This window comes from Neofelis nebulosa, chromosome 18, assembly GCF_028018385.1.
Source record: "Neofelis nebulosa isolate mNeoNeb1 chromosome 18, mNeoNeb1.pri, whole genome shotgun sequence".
Taxonomy (NCBI): domain Eukaryota; kingdom Metazoa; phylum Chordata; class Mammalia; order Carnivora; family Felidae; genus Neofelis; species Neofelis nebulosa.
The window spans coordinates 27,162,724-27,186,134 of record NC_080799.1 but is presented as its reverse complement, the minus strand read 5'-3'; the positions used below and the strand labels follow the sequence as shown (position 1 = coordinate 27,186,134).

The window sequence follows — 23,411 nt, the reverse complement described above, 5'->3', positions numbered from 1 at the left end:
AGGCTTCCAGGCTCCCGTGCCTGGTTGGAGGATTCAGCCCAACGGTTTCCAGTCCGAAAGATACGTGTTTAGTCTTCATGACACAATTGGCACTGCTCGTCTTAACTCCAGTCACGCACCCACCCCCGGGCCTGCCAAGATTTTAATCCAAAGCAGGAGGGGTAGTTCCTCCAAGAGAAATCTGGGGGCTGTTGCCAGATGTAGGAAAATTGCCGCTGAGCAGGTTAAAATAACAGATGGGAGGTGAGTGAGTCCAGACTGTGAGTGTTAGTTCTTCCAGTCACTTTTGCAGAGCCACAGGGTAAAGAAAGGAGGCCGAAGCTGAGAGAGAAAAGTTCAGCTGTTTTTAGCGGCCGGAAACAGGTAAGCAAAATTTAAACAATGACATGAGGAGGAAAAATGAGCCTCTAGGAAAAGTCTGATGCCCCCCCAACACCTGCCTGTGAAAAGAGCAATGAGGCATGTAGAGTCTCTTGCACATTATGCTCACACAAGCCCCCCGCACTCGACGCTAGCGACCCCAGGAGAAACAGGTAAGGGATGGAGAAAATGGCAGTGCACAGGAGCCGTGCGACTCGTGGTGTGATCAGGGCTGCGCGATCCCGTTTACAGTCTGGTGTGAGTGCCTCCTTAGTATTTGTAACTCGGTTTTGCAGCCGATATGCCAGTGAGGAATTGGCAAGGTGGAGCTTCTGTTTGGGGGACAGCTGGGGGAATGATGTGGTTCTCTGGAGATCACTGGAATTGGGCAGAATTTCCCAAACTGGTAACAGAGAGAGACATTCGCTGGTGTTCCTGGCAAAAGTATCCTTAGATAAGCTTGGGAAATGCCGTACCTGCGCTTCCTCTCTCGGGTATCCTTTAGTGTCTTAAAGGGTAATGCAAAGAAATCTGTTTAGTAGCTTGTCAGGTCAACTTTTTGGTGTTGCAGAAAACCTTTATATCAATAACCCCCATAGGGTTTGGAAAGTCCTTAATATTTATTTTTGAGAGAGAGAGAGAGAGAGAGAGCAGGGGAGGGTCAGAGAGAGAGGGAGACACAGAATCTGAAGCAGGCTCCAGACTCTGAGCTGACAGCACAGAGCCCGATGCGGGGCTTGAACTCACAAACCGTAAGCTGAAGTCAGACATTTAACTGAATGAGCCACCCAGGTGCCCCTGGAATGTCCTTAACTTTAAATGCACCATCACGGGGCACCTGGGTGGCTCAGTCAAGCGTTCGACTTGGGCTCAGGTCATGATCTCACGGTTCGTGAGTTCAAGCCCCGCATCAGGCTCTGTGCTGTCAGCTCAGAGTCTGGAGCCTGCTTCAGATTCTGTGTCTCCCTATCTGCCCTCTTTCCCTCACGCTCTCTCTCTCTCAAAAATAAATATTTTTAAAAAGTTTTACAAATAAATGCAGTCACATCTATATAATGTCATCTGCTCTTGTCCTTAAGGGCAACACCTATTTACAGTGTGGGTCAGGTCATAATATAATACAGCCACGTTTCTAAGAAAATCCAGCCAAAGAATTCTAGTCATGTGTACTTGTGATTGTTTGCTAATGACGATATCCTATTGTTAAAAACAAATGGCCTACTCCCTGTTGATAAATCTCAAACTTCCAACTCACAAGGGTCCGTTATGGACCTTGATCCTGGAAACGAGATACCAGTTGTGTCAGCCCGTCAGGTACCCGGTGAATTTGAAGGTTCCAGGGGGTAATGTGCAGGTTTGCGGGGAAAGCACCAGGGGCAAGGATCTAGGAGCACAGGTGGACAGGGGAGGCCACCTTGTCCTCCAAGACCAGCGGGAGGGGCGCAGGATGGGTGCAGATAACAGTCTGAAGGCGGACGAGAGGAAGGTTGAAGGAGCTGATGTGTAAGTGGTGGAGACTAGCTGTGTGTTGATGCAGAGGAACAGGGGTCGAGTTGGGAGCTCATGGTGAGAAGGTAGAGCACTTTGACGAACTTGAGAGGTAAATATAAAAAATGAGCAGTGTTTGAGAGTTCAACTGAAGCTAGACTTCATAAGCATATCAAGGATCCAGTTGTCAGGGTCACTGGTTTCCTTTGCTGCTGTTTGTCATCCCCAGGACAGAATGGGAGAGAATGAAAGGTTGGAAGGACACATTGCTAGCGATGGGAGAACACACAGTACAAGGAAGTGGACGAGGAGGAGGATGCTCGTGACCGTGACGCGATTGCAAGTTATTCATGGGCCCAGAGCAGGCATGGAGGAACGTGAAATCGGAGAGAGTCAGGTGAATTTCAAGATCAGGCGTAGTGAGTTTGAGACTGTGTTAAATAAAGGTAGGAAGAAATAAGGGTATAGCCTGTATTAGTTTCCTGTGGCTGCCATAACACATGACCACAGACGGGGTGGTTTAAAACGACTAGCTTGTGGTGGTTGCCAGAATCCCTGGCATTTCTCAGCTTGTACGTACATCACTCCGCACTCTGCCTTCATCTTGACATTACCTTCTCTGTCTCTTCATCCCTGCTTGTCTCTTGTAAGGCTACTTACTGCTCTTTGGATTAGGGCCCACCGGATTCAGGATGGCCTCATCTCGAGATCCTTAACTAACTTCTATCTGCAAAGACTCTTTTTCCAAAAATAAGGTCACATTCGGAGGTTCTGAGTGGACATGTCTTTCAGAGGGTCACCATTTGGCCCATCCCATGGTACTAGAGTGGAATTTCAGAGAGAACTGTTTCAGAACTAGGTCAATTCCAATGACAAGACCCAAGGTATGGCCATGAGGAGGAGCTGCCAAAAGGAAGGAGAAAAATGGAGACTTGGGTTAAAGAACTGTGAAGTTGGGTTATTGGATGGAGATGATGATGGGACCTGGGAAGAAGACCAGGAACTAGGAATGTGTGCGCCAGAGGAAGGTGAAGATGATGAATGCTTTGGGGGTTGGTGAGTCACGGTGGGGAAAAGATGTGGTGGTTCTCAACTCTGCCTCCACACTGGAACTATCTGAAGAGCTTTTGAAAAGTACCCACCCCATAAATTTCTCATTAGTTCATCTAAGACGGGTCCCAGATACCTGCATTTTTTAAAAAATTCTTTGGGTGGTCTAATGTGCAAAACACGACCTTCAGAAAGAAGTAGAAACTGGGAGCCAAGGGTGTTCCCCTCCAGCAAGGCTTGAAGGAGACACATCTGGGAAGGAGACTTCAGAGCTTCCCACCATCATCCCTTAAAGTCTTAAGCACAACCAGGAAATTAAAAAGTAAGGGAGCAAGAGGTTGCATCACCTGACTTCCTGCTGAGGGCACGACAGGACTGGAGTTCCGTGCTATTTCAGGCTTATGCCGAGGACGTATTTCAGATGTGTTCCAGCAGAAAGACATCAGAAGGCATTGCTAAAACACTTGTTATTCATACAAGACTTGCCCCAAAAAGGTTTTCTTAATATATATGGAGAACTATCTTTCACCGGAATAATATTTAGTAGCTTCCTACTAAATATATTTTTGAATATGTAATAAACGACATTAAAATTTTCAAGTAGCATAAAATACAAATATAAAAAATAAAAATTGCTTTTTAGACAAAAAGTAATTCTTGGGGCACCTGGGGACTCAGTCAGTCAGGTGTCCAACTCTTGATCTCAGGTTAGATCTTGATCTCCGGGTCATGAGTTCAAGCCCTATACTGGGCTTTCCACTGGGGTGAAGCCTACTTAAAAAAAAAAACAAACACTTATCCCTGACCTTCTCACTCTGCCCCCACCTCAAGACTCCCCCCAGAAACAACCGTTTTTATTGTTTCTTGTGTATCCTTCCTGAGGTGAATGTGCTATATCTTGCCTATTTAACACCGTACCTTGAAACTCATTCCCTATTTGTACACACAGATCCACCTGATTCTATTAACTGGCTGTTCTATCATTTATTTAACCCATACTGATGAACATTTAGGTTGTTTCCTCTCTGAAAGCAAACCTGTTAAGGATTTTTTTAAATAACCAGCATGAGTTGAAGTGGGTCCCTCACTGGAGATCTAATAGAGCATAGCGATTATAGGCCGTGGTATACTATTGTAAACGTCAAGCCTGCTGAAAGACTAGTTCTTAAAGTGGGTTCCTTACCAGGTGAATGCAGGCGGACCTCCAATGTCACCGAGGTCGGGGGGCGTGGGGGGGCTCCACTAGGGAGCAGGGTGTAGGGAAATGATCTGACCCTGAGCTGCTTCTGCCCCACAGGAGCCTGATGCCCCGGACCCTCGAGAGCCAGATCACTCTGGAGAAGACGCCCAGCTACTTCGTCACCCAGGAGGCCCCCCGACGCATCTTCAACATGTCCCGAGACACCAAGCTGATCGTGGTCGTGCGGAACCCGGTGACCCGCGCCATCTCGGATTACACGCAGACGCTCTCCAAGAAGCCGGACATCCCCACCTTCGAGGGCCTCTCGTTCCGCAACCGCACGCTGGGCCAGGTGGACGTGTCATGGAACGCCATCCGCATTGGCATGTACGTGCTGCATCTGGAGAGCTGGCTGCGGTACTTCCCCCTGGCTCAGATCCACTTCGTCAGCGGCGAGCGCCTCATCACCGACCCGGCCGGCGAGATGGGCCGGGTCCAGGACTTTCTGGGCATCAAGAGGTTCATCACGGACAAGCACTTCTACTTCAACAAGACCAAAGGCTTCCCTTGCTTGAGAAAAACAGAATCGAGCCTCCTGCCTCGGTGCCTGGGCAAATCGAAAGGCAGAACTCATGTACAGATCGACCCTGAAGTGATAGACCAGCTGCGGGAATTTTATAGACCTTATAATATTAAATTTTATGAAACTGTTGGACAGGACTTCAGGTGGGAGTGAGCCACCGACATGCGAGGGCTCCTCCTCGTCTCCTCCGTGGGGTTTGCCCGTCCCGCCTGTGAGCCTCGGCCCCCGGCAAACCCACGCTCCAGCCCCCTCTCCCAGCTCGGGTTCCATCATCCCGGAACTGGGAAGCCCAGCTAAGGCCACGAGACCGGGGGGTCCCTGCCACTAGCTCTCCCCAGTCTGTCTAGGCATAGCTGACCTGCTTCTGGCATGGCCAGTCCATTCCGAATCATTTCCCTTCGCCCACGAGAGGCCTTGGGAAACTGCTTTAAGAGCAGATCTTCTGATTATGATGGATCCTGTAAGTGGTGATGGTTCTGTTGCTGCAGACACAGCAGTCTGCCCCTGTCGCTGTCCACCCCGGAGTGGGCTTGCTAATTCCGAGTGGCATGTACCTCCCCTCTGAGCTTCACTCTCCCTAGCCTCCCTGGGGGGTGGGATAGGAGACCATCCTCTTCCTCCTGACCTTAGCCGCTCATCGAGACATTGCAGAGCCCAAAGCACTCCCTGGCCACTCCTAGGAGACAGACCCCCTGATGATGAAATAAACCAGAGATTTCAGAGCCTGTGGTCTCCACTCTGCTTGAAGGGTAACTGTCTTTGAAAAACCACTTTGTGACCCACCCTGCTCCCCATGGACAAAAGCACATTAATTCTGCTGTTACGGGTACTTGCCTCACGCGAGCTTTCATGTTCAGCATGCGAAGAAATCATGCTTGTCCATGTGAAATAAATATGGCTCTCTCGTGTCCTTAATGCCGGGCTCTTCTCTGTAAGCCAGGCCTGGAGCACAGCTCATTCATTCGGCTCCTCCTGTGTAAGTAAGATGAGGGGTCAGTGCTGAGGAGGGTCCCGGAGAGGGGCGGGGGGCGGGCACGCTCCAGGAGGGCAGCGAGGGATGCACAAACCACGTGGACAAGAAGCAAGGGCGTGAAGGTGGGGAATGGGGAGAGGAGGTTCTTGCTGGCAGAGGCTGCTGCAGAAACATCATGTGGAGACCTGTGCAGACAGTCTCTTTCTGAAACAGAAGTCTGTCAGCTCTCTGCTTAAGCTTTAGATCTGAAGTGCCAAGCTAGAAGCCCAGGGACTGATGGGATGTCAGATGTTTTTACTTGGCCAGCATGATATTTTGGAACAATCTCCAACATTTGAAACTTGGGAGTGTTCATATAAAAATAGGGATTTCCATTTATTTTTTAACGGGAACTTGGCAACAGTCGGTTGCCGCCTTTGGATGAAGCCTGTGCTCCCCAAGCTTCAATCCCCACGTGGCCCACCTCACTGATGGACATGCTCTGCCTGGCCCCTGTTGGCATGTGAGTTCCCAACCCTGCTTGGGTGTGTACTGGGACCTCAGAATAAAGCTCAAATCCTCCAGCATGGGGCCCAAGACAACCCCAACTACAGTTTCTGCATCATCCCCTTCTCTTCCCTCTCACTCTGTTCCAACTCTCAGAACTCTGTGCCTTTTCTTAACTCTCTTAAGTCTTTCTTAATTCTCTTAAGCCTTTGCCTGGAATACTTCCTCTCCCTAACCTCTATCCCTACCCCATGTCTCCAGCTAATGGAAGCTTCCATAAGACTTCACTCAAGTGTCACCTGCTTGATATCCGTGAAGCCTTCCCCAACCAAGTTATCTGCTCACTCTTCTGTGTTCACTTGGTAGTTTGCACACGTCTCAATTACAGCTTTTATCACACTAGATTAGGGTTATTTGTAGAAATGCCCCACCGTGCACCATGGCTTCTCGAGGGTCAAGGTTGTATCTTGCCAACATATAGCACACAGCAAATGTTGGATGGATGAAAGTGTGAGTGGGTGGATGGATGTTGGAGGCCTGGGGACATGGGCAGGAATGCTCCAGACAACTATACTTCTGGGACACGATTCCCAGATAGCTGCAGAGTTAACTCACAGGTAAGCCGAGAAGGATCGCTGCACCTCCAGAAGCCACTTGGCCTTTGTTCTGTCAGGCCCGGTGCACGTTTCCTGGAAATGAGAGTCTGATTTACAAGGCTGGAGGACACAAAGCCTAAGACCTTAGTTCTGAGTCTCGGCCCATCTTCCTGTCCCAAGCATCTTAAAGGAGATCAAATGATTGAGACCCAGTGGTACCAAGGAGCCAGTCCTGAGAGCTGCCACCACCCAGAAGCTGGGGCCCTGAACCTCCAGTGACCAGAAGAAGGTGGACATGAATGAACTGCCCTTATACCTTCCCCATCCACGAGGGTTTGGTGTCCTGTGATCCTGCACCACATGGTGGCCAAAGCTGCATCCAAAGGGAAAGACTTACGCTGGGGACACAAAGGAAACACCCAAGAAAGAGTAAGTCTGGCTTTTTTATCCCTATTGGGGGTGGGAGTCTGGTCAAAGCGGACAAAAATTCTGAATTCTGTGGGCCCCAGTGCAGCCTTATTCCTCTCCGTCATAAGCATTCCCAGGCCGCTGGGAGTAAGTATGCTCTAAGTACTAATGAATAGGTCAGAGTCTACTGTAATTAGCATATCAATCATTGTATGCAAATGAAAGAGGCTCAAGTACCTCAAAAATCCCAGTTGAAATGAGTGAAATCTGGAGTACATGCATCTGCTCGGCAAACTCTGATTTTTAATCCAGTGCAAATGTACCCTTTTGCCCGGGGTGCTCCAGGGCAGACTTGCACAAGTTCCAAATTAGTAGTTTAAGTACATGAAGTTTGTACAGTCTAAGACCAAAAAGCCGCCTCTGGGCGTGTGTGTGTGTGTGTGTGTGTGTGTGTGTGTGCGCGCGCTTCTAACGGTCCAGGGTATGTGGCGATTCTAGAACACCAGGCTCATTCCATGCGAGTGCTCACGATTTGCACCGTATCTGCCTCCCACTCAAGCATGAAGGGAGTCTTGCAATCCAAGAAGACCCTCCCAAAAGAGAATAGAGCCTACGGACACAGAGCTTGCAGAGCAAGGGGTCCCCCTTTGGGAAGGCCCCAGGTCTGCCCCGACTCGAGGCTGTCAGCAAGGGGAAGCTGGAGGCAGGCTAGCTAACTAGAAGTGGGGCAGCCGATGTAATTGGTTTGCAGAGATATTTGATTTTCTTCTGGTTGGTTCTGAGTTGGAAGCCCAGACAGAAAAGTAGGAGTGCGGGCCGTCGTGGACCAAGTCCTGATCATTTTGCTACAGAAGTGGCGGCTCAGAGTTCCATTGTCCTATTTGGCCTGGCTTTTGTCTACTCAAACCTTCAGTCTCCTGGGACGAACGCGGGGCACAGGCAGGACAGGCCTCCTCCATTTGAGTCGCAACATCCTTCCTACTCATAGCTTCCTCGTATTATGAATGATGCCCCCTGGAGTTGTGCCAGGGTCGCGGTACCGCTTTCTCACAACCCTTTGGGTAGAACTCAGTCCTCCCTAGGTCGCCTTTCTTTGGTTCCGACCATTTACTATCTGTTACTTGGATCTTACCCTGAACTCCAACACCAGCTTATTCCTCTTAAAGGGCTGATCTTCCAGACATCGCGGTGGGCTCCTTCCCAACATCCCCTTCTCTCTTCTGGGCAGAATTACCCTCCCTCTCCCCTGCCACTCTCTCATTCTGTCTTCCTTCTGTTAGGACATGAAGCACTATCTCACATTACAGATCAGTTTCCGTGTTTGACGTCGGACTCCTCCACGGACCTGTAAGCTCCCTGAAAGCACAGTCCAGGTCCACCTTCTTCAGCGTGGTGCCCAGCATACAGTAGGCACTTAATAGTCACTTGAGTAAAGGGACTCCTGGGGCTCTGTCCCCTCAACACCAGCCTTTTTGACGGCTGCTTAACCCCAAGTGTGGATGCTCTCCCTAAGGCTCTGTCTTCTGCCTGGGATCACTTAGGTCTCTTGGGCTCTGATTGCCGTTACCAGCTCATACGGCATCTTTGTGGGTGTTAGAAAAGTTACTCCCCGTGGCAGATACATGAGAATAGGGTGGGGTGGACGCAGCCTTTCAGGTGCACAGTATGTACAGCAAATGCAGCGCAGACAGGATATCGGCCCCCACCCTCCCCCACCCCCTAATATCCTTGTGTAGGGACACAGATGGCACGATCATGCAAGGCGGCCCTGACCACCGTTGCTCCCATTCCCCGGGATTCCCTGGCCGAGCATGCTCCCGGAACTAGCACGGAGACGTTCAAGACGCTTTCAATTCTGCTGGCTGCCTGCCCTGTCTCTGAGGAGCTGCCCGATCTCTCCTGGTGTCCTGGAGCTTTGTGATGGCCACACTTCACATTTGGTCTCTCTGGTAGGTGCATGCACGTGTCTCTGTGGATGCATGCTCACGTGTGTGCCTGTCTCTTTCCCAGTAACCTCGTTCCCGCTTGTTAACACTCGAAACTGTTCAACTGAGTGCTTGCAAAAGGAGAGTAAGGAGTAGGGACAGCCAACATTGACTGAATGCTTTTGCTGTGGCAGCTGTTGTGCCTGCCATATCTTTTCAACTCTGTGAAGCAAGTACTATTTCAAAGTGTAGTGAATGCAGGATGTTGAGTACGGGGGTTAAGAGCATGGGCTGCCCGGGGCACCTGGCTGGCTCATTCGGGAAGAATGTGCGACGCTTGCTCTTGGGGTCGTGGGTTCGAGCCCCATCTTGGGTGTTGAGCTTACTTAAATAAATAAATAAATAAATAAATAAACTTAAAAAAGAGAGAGAGAGAGAGAGAGAGCCTGAGTTCTAGGTCTAGCTCACTGGTCTCTTACTCTGGGACCTCACGCAAGCTATTTTCTGCTCCCTGTGCTGTTTTCTCCCTATAGAAAACAGGGGTGCCACGTCCCTGATTGCTGCTATCCGGAAGCTGCCCTGGAGCAGATCGCACGAGCGAGGCCCAAGAGAGCAAGACAAATACAATAACTGAAGCCAGTGCAGGAACTGAATGGAATCAGCGAAGACTCCATAAAGGACATGAGCTCCTTTGAGCTCCTTCCCGCTCCTTCCTGCTTATGGCAAATCTCATGGCCTCTTGGATAAAGTTCAACTTTCTCATTAGATACCACAGGTCTGATCATGTTACGTCCCCCAGGAACAAGAATGGCACAATGTGGACCGTTCCTCAAATTTGGGGTGAAGAACCTACTAGATGAAGTACAAACAAGTGAATCGTCAGTGGGATTTCGTTCACTCCACCTAATTTCCTGAACACTCTAGGCAGACCAGCCAGGCACAGGAGATACACGGTTGTGTTGGACTTCCTATCTGCCCCCTCCTGGAGTGCTCAGGCTCATGAGGCGGAAAGACACATAAGCAAAAAAATCACTACCTAGGGTAATAATCTGACACTGCCTGACGAGGGAGAAAGAGCAGGGACTTTCCCAGGGGAAGTGACAAGGGAGCCAAGCCTTAAAGGGTGAGGAAGAATTCGTCTTTTGGAGAAGAGTGTTCTAGGCCAGTCTGAAATGCCCCCAGCGCATGGTTTTTCTAGGTGGGGACAAGTGGGGCCAAGGAATAACAGCACCGGGCTAAATTCTGGTCACTGGATTGGACCCATCTCCACCACACCCCGGTTCCAAAGCTACTCTGTTTTTCCACCAATTCAGAGTGAATCTCACATCTGCCTGCTTGATACTAAGGGCAGAAATGCAGACCCAGGCCTTTCCCAGATAAGGGAAACCACCAGTCAGCTCCCAGAGCCCAGCACTGGAAATCTGAAGAACCAAACCAGATGGATAAATAGGTGCCCCAGTGGGGCTCCTCACGTCTTGACAATGAACTTGGCTCTTGCTTGATACACTTGGCTTTCTGATAAATAAGTAGGACCTGTTGCTTTTATCAGGAAGGAAGGAAGAGAGGAAGGAAGGGAGGGAACATTTGTACCTCAGCTGCCAAAACAACTTAGAACTTTATTTCTTTTTCCTAATGTGAAATGGAAATATCAATGTATCATTTACAAATTATTTCTGACTTCCTTATACTGACAACCATTGCTTCAACAAATTAGGGATGTATTCTCTCAGAAAGGTCTTTGAAAGAAATCTTGGGGCGCCTGGGAGGTTCAGTCAGTTAAGCCCCTGACTTCGAGTCAGGTCATGATCTCACGGTTTGTGAGTTGAACCCCTGCATTGGGCTCTGTGCTGACAGCTCAGAGCCCGGAGCCTGTTTCAGATTCTGTGTCTCCCTCTCTCTCTGCTCCTCCCCCACTTGTGCTCTGTCTCCCTCTGTCTCAAAAATAAACATTAAAAAAAATTAAAATAAGAAAGAAATCTGGAGCTGGACAGGCAGGCACAGCAGCTCCATTTTGTTATCAAGGACTTAGGCTCCTCCTCTCTGCCACATCATCCTTAGTCCATGGTTTTTATCTTCCATGGCCCAAGATGGATGCTGGTGCACCAGCTACCGCATCTGTGTTCCAGTTAAAAGGAAGAAGAAAACACTAGTCCTAACCAAGTCAACTCTGAGGAGATTGCCTAGAAATCCTACCAGTGATTTATATCTCATTGATCACCTCTAGCTGAAAGGGAAGCCTGAAAATGTAGCCTCCTGGACAACCTTCCTGGACAACCCAGGATTTCGATGCTAAAGGAGAAGGAGAGTGGGTACTGGGAGGCAAATAACAGTCTCTGTTACAGTGAAACTCCAACTGTTTGAAAAAACTGTCTCATAGAGTCCCAATATTTTCCAACCATCTTCAAAACCTCCTAAAACCATCTGCTAGTATCTCTCACATCTGAGACCTCCACGTTTGTCTTCCCATCACCTCCACTTGACTTCTCAAGGCAAACGCCCCCAGCACCACCTTCTCCCTGCCCTCATCCCCAGCTAGTAAACCGGCTGTCTGAGGGGATAGAGGGAGGGGACAGCCGATCTGCCTCCTTTGCTATTTCCCTGGTGTGAATGCACTCGCCCTGGGCAACTTCAAGCTATGGACGTGATGCCTCCTCTCTCCAAAGGCTGCACAGTCAGCACTAACGAGTCAGTACTAGCCGGCCCTGCCACACGAGCGGATCATCTCTCGTCTCCCTGCCTCTCTAGCCAGGAAACACCTGAGAGAATAAGTCAGAGGCCCTGGAGTCTTGTTACCCACTGGACACAGTGCCCAGTATCTGGACGGACCCTGAGCTCCGGGCACCAGGCTGAGCATATTTCTAACACCTCTGTGACGAGTCAGATTACATTTCATGTGATGATGCAAAGGAGTCACGTCATTATAAGCATTTAATTCACCTAAATTCAATTATATTATCGCGGGGCGGGGGGGGGGGGGGATTTAAACAGCGTGAGCAGTTTTGTCTGCCATTTTGCTCCATGAGCATATATTACGGTGACCCCAACCGGGCGCCAAGGACCTTCTATCCCCTCCAGCCCTACTTCCCCATCACAATGTAAGCATTTGGCTTCACTGATCGCAATTCTCATGTCAATGATTACTTATATTTTTTATACTCCATGGCCCCGACATGCAAGCCAACTACTTCTTCAGGCACCCACTGCGTAAATGAACAGAAATCCACGGCAGCAATGGGAGGGGAAAGTGGCAATGTTGGATTGAGGGTTTTTCTCAAGGTGATTTTGCCTTTGTCACGTGACCTGTTGACTTCAGAACCCGGTGTCTGAGGAAGAGGCCTTTGCCCGCCACCCCTTGGCATCCGCATCCCCCGTGCACAGGCACTCAGACTGCTGAAGAAGGGACCAGAATATGACCGAAAACTGGCAAGAGAAAAGCAGGGGAGGACAGAAAGGCTTCCGGCAGCTTCTTTATTCCTAGGACATCCTTCCTCCTGCTCCTGCATGCTGCCGGGGGCACATGGTTTGCACCCCTTCCTCACTCAGCGGAGTTTTGGGTGGAAATGCACGCCATGGGCATGCGTGTGGCCGACATTTATTTTATCCCTGTGTGCCTCGAAGGACTGGAGAGGAGTCTGTGTGACTGACGTGTGCCTAGCGGATCCCCGTCTGACTGGGACATGACTGACTACACACGGCTAATTGGATCATGGCTGACTGACACCTGCTTTGTGGGCACAGCTCGCCTGGCGCTCGTCTGCGGGTATCGGTCTGACTGACGTGCGCTCAACATCACGGCAAGGCTGGCATCTCACCACCCGCTGATGGGCCTTCAGTCCTGCCCTCAGGCTTCCAGGGAGGGCTCTCCAGGCCTGGAGCAAAGGACGCGTTTACAGCGTGGCTGTGGCTGCTCTTCAGCCCGGAGCTGGCCCTCCTTCCAGGCCGGGCATCTGTAGCAAAGCCCCCTGCATCCAGATAAACCCGGCCCTCCTGGGGTTCAGCTCGAGGCCCCTCAGAGGGTTTCAGAGGCACCTCGTGCCACCTTCAGGGCCCTGAACCCTCTCTCCAGAGGCTCCAGCTGTTCGGGCCCTTGGGCAGGGGCAGAGCAAGGGGACTCGGGCTAACATGGAGACACAAAGGTCAAATAGCAGAAGGAAAGGATCCAGGAAACAAAGGTGTTCAAGCAGGGCTTCAGTCTTTCTCCTGCCTCTGAATAATGATTGCATGAATTGTAAACTGATTCAAGGGGACAAAGTCCCTTTCACACACTTAGCAGCCATTTTCTCTTTGTAAAAACTAAGATTTTTATTCCCGTTTTGTAGCGGGATGAAATTGAGGCCCAGAGAATTTTTTTAAAGCAACTTGTCTAAGGTCACATAGCCAGGGCTCAAATCTGTAACTTCAAGCTCCAGATTCCCCGCTTTTATGAGGAAGAGACTTCTACTGTCACACTAAAATTTAAGTTGTGTTTTTGGAAAGCACTTGACATCAACAAAGGTCATCAGGTCTGGGAATGAGGAACAGCTATGTGTTGTCTTTTAGCTAGCATGCTTTTATTATTTTTTTAGGTTTATTTATTTTGAGAGAGAGGGGGTGCACGTGAGTGGGGAGGGGCAGAGAGAGAGGGAGAGAGGAAGAGAGAGAATCCCAAGCAGGCTCCATACCGTCAGTGCAGAGGCCGAGGCAGGGCTCGATCTCATGAACCATGAGATCATGACCTGAGCCGAAATCAAGAGTAGGATCCTCAACTGACTTAGCCACCCAGGCACCCCTTAGCTAGCATGTTTTAAGGCCAGTATATTAATACTTGAGAAATGGAGAAATAGTAAGAAATTTGACATAAATCCTTGTGTTTTGTGTGTCACAAAAAAAGCAAGAGAGGGGTGAGGATTTGACCTAAGCCTGCCCTTGGAAACTAAACCGACATCCTGAGAGCAGAGTAGCAGCAAGAACCAACATAAAATTCCATATTCACCGTCAACTCAGCAAGAGGAAGATAGCATCACATCCAGAAATGTGTGTGATACATGACGTACTTATATATATGATATCACATCCAAGTATATGATAAAGGTTCTGTGTTGAGTTCAAATATAGCTCTGAATTTCTTAGGAGTTAAGGCCAAGAGGAAAACTGATAGGTAACGTGCTTCATGTGATCTAATGATATGACCTCAAAGCAGAGAGAATCAATTTCCTGAGGGAGATCTTTACCTAAGAGCTGCTGGTCAACGTAATGGATCCTCGTTAATTACTTCTACAGGAAGTCCTGGGATAATCCACATATTAATCTTTCTCATATAAAATAATAAACAGAAATAGCAAGAATACAAAATAATGAGTCTAGCATGGAGATTCTATGGGAGGTCAAGGGGATATTGTGCAGGACAGCCAATAATGACTGGTCCGAATCGACAGAGGGATAAAGTCTGGAGAATTCTGAGGGAATAATTACCACCTTATCCTTCCTGGAACATTGGTCATCTGCTTTTGGCATTAGCTGTGGGCAAAGGAGTCACCACTCAGGTCACTAGTGGGCATATAAAAGACAACTATTCTAACAACTTCACGTGAAAGAACTTCTACTAAAGAAACGGAGGAAACAGTGAACAACGTTTATAATTGGTAATGAAAACAACTAAAAGCTTGATTATTCTAGAAGGAGGATTGCTGGTGAAACAACTGGCGGAAATGGTCCTCAGTGAATTAAAATTCAACAAATGCCCCATTAAATCTCTGAAATATCATCATGGCCCGAGCCTTAAGCTTCTTGTGGCTAGAAACCTCCAAGGTCTCTGCCTTGAAGCGGATGTGCTTGCACATCAGGTGACCCCGCGGTGGACGTGCCTGCACATAAGGAACATAATCCACCATTTCTCAAACATACATTTGTAATGTGTCTTGTCAGCTTGAGTTTATAAAGTTGGACCATGTGAAACTGCTGTTTTGCCCTGCAAAAATGGCAATTGCATTCCGTGCAATCTAATATAAGCTTCTTAGGAATTTAGAGGACATGGTTACTTGTAATGTCTCATTTATTTTAGTTACTCAGAAGTGTTTAAAATGGCATCATCTGGGAAAATATATGGATTTCAAGACTGCTTTCCCCCCTTCTCATATCACGAAATGATATTATTCAAATTCTCACTAATCTTTGGCATCAGGGCCTTCCTTGTTTTGAGTTAACCTAACAGCGCTCTGCCCTATTTGTCTGTCGAGTCCCACTGTTTGAACCCGTGTGTGGTGACACCAGGGGAATTGTCTCCCTGTCCCTTACACTCACTCCCAGGACGTTAGGATGGTTGACTTTTCAGGTCATTGGTAGGGAAGTGGGGGGGGTCATGATTCCATCAACATAACCGCCTAACATCTCACTTTGTAAGATAACCTTCCAATGGCTTGATTACATTCAACACTCGCCTTGGGCTCATATCACAAAGAATGATGACTACATCTGTTTTACATGCCTTCTCTCGGACCAGGTCCATCCAGCCACCTATATAAACATCTCAAATTAGCACTGAATTCGCCTCAGGATGTACAAACAATATGTCATGGTTCAAAATTAAGTAATTTAAAGGATGTCCTTTACTGAGGAGACTTAATAAGGACTCAAATCTAAGATAACTTCATCTTTTCTGAGGGAATTTTTTAGTGGGGGGAGCTTTCATCCCCCCCAAGTAACCATATTTGGAGTACTTCCAGTTTCGAGTACAAGCATACAGGAATTAACTTTCCTGGAAAATTCGGCAGTAAAATGGCCCCCAGGTAACTGAGTGAATGAACCTTTTAAGTAATTTAATGTTTGCTATTTGGATGCCAAGATTTTTTTTTTTTTTTTTTTTTTTTGCCAAATGTTGGTTTTCCTTTTTGGCGTAAGTCACATTTAGCTAATTCTACCTGGCATCATTTAGCCAACCAGTTTGACTGTTTCATGTTGTCTCCTGGTATTTGTGAATATAACCTTGACATCCAATGGATAAAAGGATACTGGTCTCCCTGTTTGCCAGGACAGTAGGACGTGTTTCTAGTTCACTTAGAAACTGTGTCAAATTGTCGAAGGGCAGTCTCCTTTTATACCATTAAAAAAAAAAAACCCAGAATTTGCTATCCTACCCACTCCTCTGAGTCTCACAGTGAATTTAGAAAAAGGAGAGGGAGAAACAGGGAGAATTAAAAGCCTTGGATCGATACTATTAAGATCATATGACTTGACCCATAAATGATTTATAGACATGAAATCGAAGCCAATAATATATCAAGGGCCTTAGTTTATTCATTCTAAATGTTCTCTATTGAGTGAAACAGAATCAGACCATGACCACTGGTCAAACAAATGAACCAGAGCTGCCTGTCCCTCATGGAGAACATGAGAACGAGTGGCCCTGCAGTTTGTAAAGACGAAATGTGACATTGAGATTTCAAGGAATATTAATTGGACCTGTGTTTCCCAAACTTTAGGCATCTCCTTTTTATTTACCTACAATTATTTTAAAAGGAAACCTTATGTTTCTGTCATAGATGGAAAATCAGTCCCACTAACCAGAATTAATTAAAATACAAAAGCATAACTGTCACTACGAGGGGATGTCTTTGCCCCCATTCCTCTGGTTTCGAAGAGATGGGATTTTCATGAAACATTCCTAGATTCTTTTTTTTTTTAATTGAAACATTCCTAGATTCTTGCCAACCCTTTCTTCTCTTACCAAAGGTGGCAAGAATTTACCTGGTGGGTGGGCATAGTCATTGGTCCAGATTTCCTGAATGGTGGAGCTAATTTATTTTTAAAATCCTAGCTTTTGTCTCTTTCTCCTTCCCAACACACCCGCACTGGAATAAGGCAGTAATCTTCCACAAGTGGCTCTGTTCCTCACTCTTCTCCTCAAGGGTGCTTCCCAAGGTGCCCGCTAGGGGGTGATGTGGGAGGATATTAATGAGGCTAAGGAATCAGGTATCAGTCTGGCCTTTATCATAATAAGGATGCCATTGTAATCTCCCATCCACCTTGGGCTTCTGTCTTTTTTCCCTCAGGTGATTCAGAATTCAGACGGAAAGAATAGAGTTGGGTCCCCAAAACTTACATCACTCAAATTCCAACAAATATTAACATTTTAAAGAGATTATCAATATACGACCTAAAATCCTCTCATACACCAAGACATTTGTCCTACTTTGGGATACACCAAAAATGGGCAATGCTTTGGGAAGTTACAGAAATTTATCCTTTTTTTTCTAGCTTGAATACACTTTGAGTTTCCCCTGATGGGTTGGTTCTATGCAAAGAATTAATGACAATAATTTGTGAGAACTGGGGCACTCAAAACTGTGAGCAATATCTAAAGCATTCTAGTGGCCAAATATTTTCTACGGGAGGGGTACCTGGGTGGCTCAGTCTGGTAAGCATCCGACTTCAGCTCAGATCATGATCTCATGGTTTGTGAGTTTCAGCCCCAAGTTGGGCTCTGCGCTGACAGCATACGGCCTGCTTTGGATTCTCTGTCTCCCTCTCTCTCTGCCCCTCCCCTGCTCATTCTTTCCCTCTCTCTCTTTCTCAAAAATAAACAAACATTAAAAAATTTAAAAAATGTATTTTCTCCAGGAGCAGGGTGATATTCAAAAGATTAAAAAACCAGTACAACATTGGGTGGGACCAATGAGAACAGATTCCAGCCCTTTACAACTAGCATGGCCTCCTTCAGCTTGGGGCAATGCAAAGTCCTCTGAGACCTTCCTACCCAGAGTGCCTCCTGCAGACCAGCATCAGCAGCCTTTTGGGAGCTTGGCAGAAATGCAGACTCTCAGACCCCATTCCAGATCTGCAGGATTAGAATCTGCATTTTAACAGGATCCCCAGGTGACTCATGTGCACGTTAACATGCGAGAAGCACGGTGCATTTCTCGTTTCTAAAAAGCTGCCTGGGGGTGGGGGTGGGGGTGGGGGTGAGGGGTGGAGATAGGAAAATGGGGAGTTGCTATTCAAGGAGTCTACAATTTCAGTTATGCAAGATGAATAAGTTCTAGAGATTCGCTGTAGGACATAGTGCCTATGGTTAAGGACATCATATTGTGTACTCAAAATGTTGCTAAGAGGGTTACCTGGGTGGCTCAGTCGGTTGAGTCCCTGATTCCTGATTTTGGCTCAGGTCATGATCCCAAGGTCATGGGAATCGAGCCCTGCGCTAAGTGTAGAGCCTGCTTGAAATACTGTCTCCCTCCCTCTGCCCCTCTCCCCTGCTCTCTCTCTCTAAAATAATAATAATAATAATAATAATAATAATAATAATAATACAAGAGTGTTTTTAAAATGTTGCTAAAAGGGTAGACCTCTGTTAACTAGTGTGTTTTTTTAAATCACAAAGGGACACAAGGAAACTTTGGGAGGTGTTAGCTGTGTCTATTATCTTGATTGCGGTGATGCTGTCACAGGCATATGCACACAATCCAAACTCATGAAACTATGCATTAAACATGCACAGGGATTTTTTGCATATGATTACGCTTTGATAAAGCTGTTATAAAAAGATAGTACTAAAGGAGAAAATCCCCCTTCAAAAAATAATTAAAAAGCTGCCAAGGGATACTAGTCTGTGGACCCCACCTTCTACCTCTGGGAGGTCCGGAAGGCAGGGAGTGTATGTCATTAGATTCTGGAATTGGGAGAAACTCCCAGGCACCAGGCTGTGCGTGCACCCCCAGCTTCCCTCCTGAGGGCTGCGACAATAGCAACGGTGCCCCGAAATCAGATTCGGGTCCCAGGACAGCCAGGTTACGTACCTGGCCTCCCAGTGACAGGGTTAGCTTCCTGTTTCACTGTCAAGATGAGTTATTTTCAGAAGGGCTTTACGGGGTCTCTGAATTCACTTTCTCTGAGTTTTGAAGCTTTTGATTACAAAAAGGAGGGGCGCCTGGGTGGCGCAGTCGGTTAAGCGTCCGACTTCAGCCAGGTCACGATCTCGCGGTCCGTGAGTTCGAGCCCCGCGTCAGGCTCTGGGCTGATGGCTCGGAGCCTGGAGCCTGTTTCTGATTCTGTGTCTCCCTCTCTCTCTGCCCCTCCCCCGTTCATGCTCTGTCTCTCTCTGTCCCAAAAATAAATTAAAAAAAAAAAAGTTGAAAAAAAAAAATTTAAAAAAAAAACAAAAAGGAATAGATGCTCTTTAAAAAAAAAAAAAAATCTACAACCAATAGGGCAAATGCAAACATTGGTTAAATTTCTGTGGTGGGTACCTGGATGTCTGTTATGTTATTTCCTATATGTTTGAAACTTTGAAATTAAAAGACAAAAAAAAACCATTAAGTAAAAGCAATAGATACCCGACTCAGACCAGAAGAACTGCAAAGAAAAGGATAAAAATCACCCTTAATTCCACTAGCCAGATATACCTTCGGATATTTATCCATTCAGTCCCTCTTCTTGTTATAAAGGAAATTTTGATTTTGCCTTTTTATTGTAATTATTTAAGCACGTGCTTTTAATTCCTCTTCTTCATAAATCCCAGTTGAAGTGGTCACAGCAAAATAAATAAAAAGGGTGGGTGGGGTGGGGTGGGGAGACTTTCATCAGCATTGACAGACAGGCAAGCTTACCAGGCAACAAGCCTAATGCAGAATTTCCACAAAGAGCCCCCAGCTCAGAGTGACAGGGACAGGGCAGGACTCAGGACATGAGACGTGGGCCCAGGGAGCTGCCGGCCCTGGCAAGTCCCCCGGAAAGCATGCCAAGCCACGCAGAGGCATTACCGCAGCGAGCTGCTAATGAGGGCACTTAGAGGGGAGGGCAGTGCCCTACTAACTTCTGCTGCCAAAATAAACTCCGAAAGGAAACTGCTTTGCCCGGCAGGAAACTTCTCTCCTGCAATGCTGACTCCCCCGGAAGCTCACTTCCTACTCATTGCAGGCAACCAAAACCCCAATCCAGCAAAAAAAAAAACCCAAAAAACCTACAAAAATACAAGCTTCCCCATCTCCCCCTGAGATAAAAAGACTGAACAAGGACCAACAGGCTCTTTTTTTTTTTTTTTAAACCCAGGAATGGACAGGAAGCGCTCCCTCTGAAGCCCAAGGAGAGAAAAATTACAGGGGCAGGGGGCAGCAGGGATGGGGGTGGGGGTGCCACTAATACCAGAAGATTCAAGAATTTAAATAAAGACCGTGTCAGACCTAAGCCAGGAAAAATGAAGAAGATTTATGTAATTATTCCTATTCATTTCTTTTCTTGAGATGTGACAAGACACTACATTTTATAAAAAGACAGTAATTAAGAAATGCTGTTTTTAACCAAAAGAAAGCATGGGTTAGGTTCCAAGGACAGGCTTTGGATTGAAACAACCTGGGTTCAAACTCTGGCTCTGCCATTTGGCAGCTATGTGATCTTGACCACTCTCCGTCTCAGTTTCTTCATCTGTTAAAAGGGCTGGTAATGATAGTCCCTATCTCTTATACTTCTCAAGATTCATGTGATGATACACATCCAGTGTTTGGCAAGGCAGTCAATAGTGTTACGTATTCTTCTTGCTGGTTTTTTACATCTTACCCAATTTTAAAATCCAATGGACAGCTTCTGCTTCCTAGAGACTGAAATTAGCCTACATATGTTTACCTCTCCCCAAATACGACTGAAATAATAAAAAGCAAAAGTCTTAGCAGCGCTGGGAAAGAGAGAAAGCTACTACCGATACTCAGAAACTCTGGGGAGTTCCTGGAAGATGTAAAATGGATGCATACAGACTGACAGAAATTTCAACAGGGCTGGTCACTCCAGCTCTGCTGAAGGTGGGAAGAATGCTTGGCCACTGGCTCCTCCCGTCCTCCCCCTTCCAGGGAAGGAGAGCTGCCCAGAGAGGAGAAATGAAAAAAGCAGAGTTGCTCACTCAGGGCTTGAAAACAGAGTGGAATATGCTCTTAATTTATTTTTAATGTTCATTCATTTTTGAGAGACAGAGAGAGGGCATGAGTGGGGGAGGAGCAAAGAGAGAGGGAGATAAGGAATCTGAAGCAGGCTCCAGGCTCCGAGCTGTCAGCACTGAGTCCCACGCGGGGCTTGAGCCCAGAAACCGCAAGATCATGACCTGAGCCAAAGTCTGACACGTAACCTGCTGAGCCACCCAAGCGCCCCAAGAATGGACTATGCTCTTAAAGAAGTTTTGAAAGTGTTTCCTTGGATCCATGGCTTATGTTGATTCTTTCAGAGACAGAACCGTTGGGAGGAGTTACACAATGTGTGTGTGTGGGGGGGGGGGGGGGGGGGCACACGCATGTGCACGTGAGTGAGTGGTGGTGTATGTGCATGTGCTTGTATTCCAGGGCTTCAGGCAACGCCACGTAGGCTCCTTTCTGTGGCAGGTGACCAGATGGAAATGTGAGGAGCAGAGAGAAAGCAGCCCTCCCTCCGCCAGATACAAAGGCAGCTGTGTGTTGTGGCAGAACAAGTAGTTCCAAACTTCCAGGCAGCTGTCTTGGTTCCTCCAGGTCCATACATCTTGCGCAGAGCCAGAGGACTCAAAGAGACATTGTTGCTTGTTAGTAATTTCCATAATCTTCAGTATCAGCTACTAAGCCAGCAGCCTACTCCACATAGGCAATAATAATTTATAGTTGCAGTTAATGGGCTGTTTTATAGGAACCCACAATTATAATTGGATGTCAAGTGTTGTGAATCTCAGCGGATGGAAAGCGACAACTACTGGGGCCTGGTGTTTAATTTTTTAATGTGATTATTAAATTTCCCATCTCCTTGCTCCTCTATCTTCTCTCAATGTGGCTTCCAGCTGCGGTCCCATCTTTGTCAGTGCTGTCTTCTCCTGCCCAGAATCTTGAAATTTACTTCTGTCAGCCTGTATTTGGTCCTTTTGGCTTTTTACTGAGCAGAGGCAGACAGCTACCCACAGGCCTGGACCCCACAGAAATAGGGCACCTAAAAACTGTTCTACTTGGGGCCCCCACCCTCCAAAAAAGAAACCCACCCAAGAAAGTGTCCCAGGACCCCAGGTCTGCTCAGCTCTCAGGTTGCTAGCCCCAGCCCAGTCAGAAGGTGACCACAGGCAGTACCTGGCTCCTTCAACCCAGTGGTCACAGGCTCTTGGAAAGGACGACTTTGGCATTTTACAGTTAGAATCTGTGCTTAGAGTTCTCCTGTTCTGGATTCTGGGACATGGATTAACAAGGGACTCACTAATAGCAAGGGTCAGGGAGGTGGTACAATTGTTTGAAGAAGTAACAAACAGGCTGAGGAATCATGCAGAGCATGCTTTCACCTTTACACCCCTGGGTGAGGGAGAAAGTATGGCCTTCTTCTAATGAGGATGAGGAAGGGCGCTTGGGTGGCTCAGTCAGTTGAACGTCCAACTTCAGCTCAGGTCATGATCTCACACTCCGTGAGTTCAAGCCCCGTGTCAGGCTCTGTGCTGACAGCTCAGAGCCTGGAGCCCGTTTCAGATTCTGTGTCGCCTCTCTCTCTGTCCCTCCCCTGCTCATGCTCTGTCTCTGTCTCAAAAATAAATAACATTAAAAAAAAAAATCTAATGAGGATGAGGAAGACCTCCCAGGAGATGAGATATTAGGGGCTGTTTGAGCAAGAGAAGGAAAGAACAATCAAACCTTGGTTAAGATCCCAGCTTAACCAAGACCCCAGTGTCCAAAGTCAAGTACAGAACATAACAGGGCACAAAACTTAGTTCCCAGCCTCGCCAAAATCAAAGGCAGGCAAGGATCCAACAATGCCCAGGCCAATTCAGACACAAGCCAAAACCTAATCTAAGTATAACCCTAGAGCCTTCTTCATAACCCATTTGAGAACCCTGCCAAATCCAGAACCCAACAGAATAGTAGCCCTGCATTCAATCTTGCCTTAAATCCATAACCAGGGTCCAAATCCCAAGCCCATGCCAGGATAAGGAATTAGGTGGGCAGGCAAAGGCATCGGGTTATTGGAAACCATCATCCATTAGTCATTACCTGAATCCACAAGCCTCTGACCCAGCGTTTCTCTACTGGGAAGGAACCACACTCTGAATAGACTTGACTCATGGCATCCACAACATCTTATTTCCCATGGACTTTCAGTTCTGAGGGCAGAGACTATCTTCCCTCCACTCAGGAAACCCCAGGCTGAGCACAGGGCTGAGCATAATAAATACCTGCTCCATGACGAGGTGGCAAATACAGAATTGATGAAGAAGAAGGTGATCTTTGGGGTTCATCAGACTTGCATGAGAATCTCTACTCTGCCATTTTCTAGCCATGTGACCTTGAGCATGCCTCCTCCCCCACCCTCAGCTGTCAAATGGCGTCCGTGGGGTTGGCTGTGAGGACAGATGGAACTGTGAACCCAAACTACCTGGTGCAGAACATTGGTTTCCTTTTTCTTTCTC

General features: G+C 47.4%; 1 protein-coding gene across 1 annotated transcript in view; it reads left to right on the top strand.

Annotated features, from left to right (window-relative positions):
• HS3ST2 (heparan sulfate-glucosamine 3-sulfotransferase 2) overlaps positions 1–5,576 on the top strand; it is a 94,141-nt gene extending 88,565 nt beyond the window's left edge. The window contains exon 2 of the mRNA XM_058712109.1: positions 4,196–5,576. Coding sequence (XP_058568092.1) covers positions 4,196–4,814 — 619 coding nt within the window. The 3' untranslated portion in view covers positions 4,815–5,576. The remainder of the gene's footprint in view (positions 1–4,195) is intronic.
• The last annotated feature ends 17,835 nt before the right edge of the window (positions 5,577–23,411 follow it).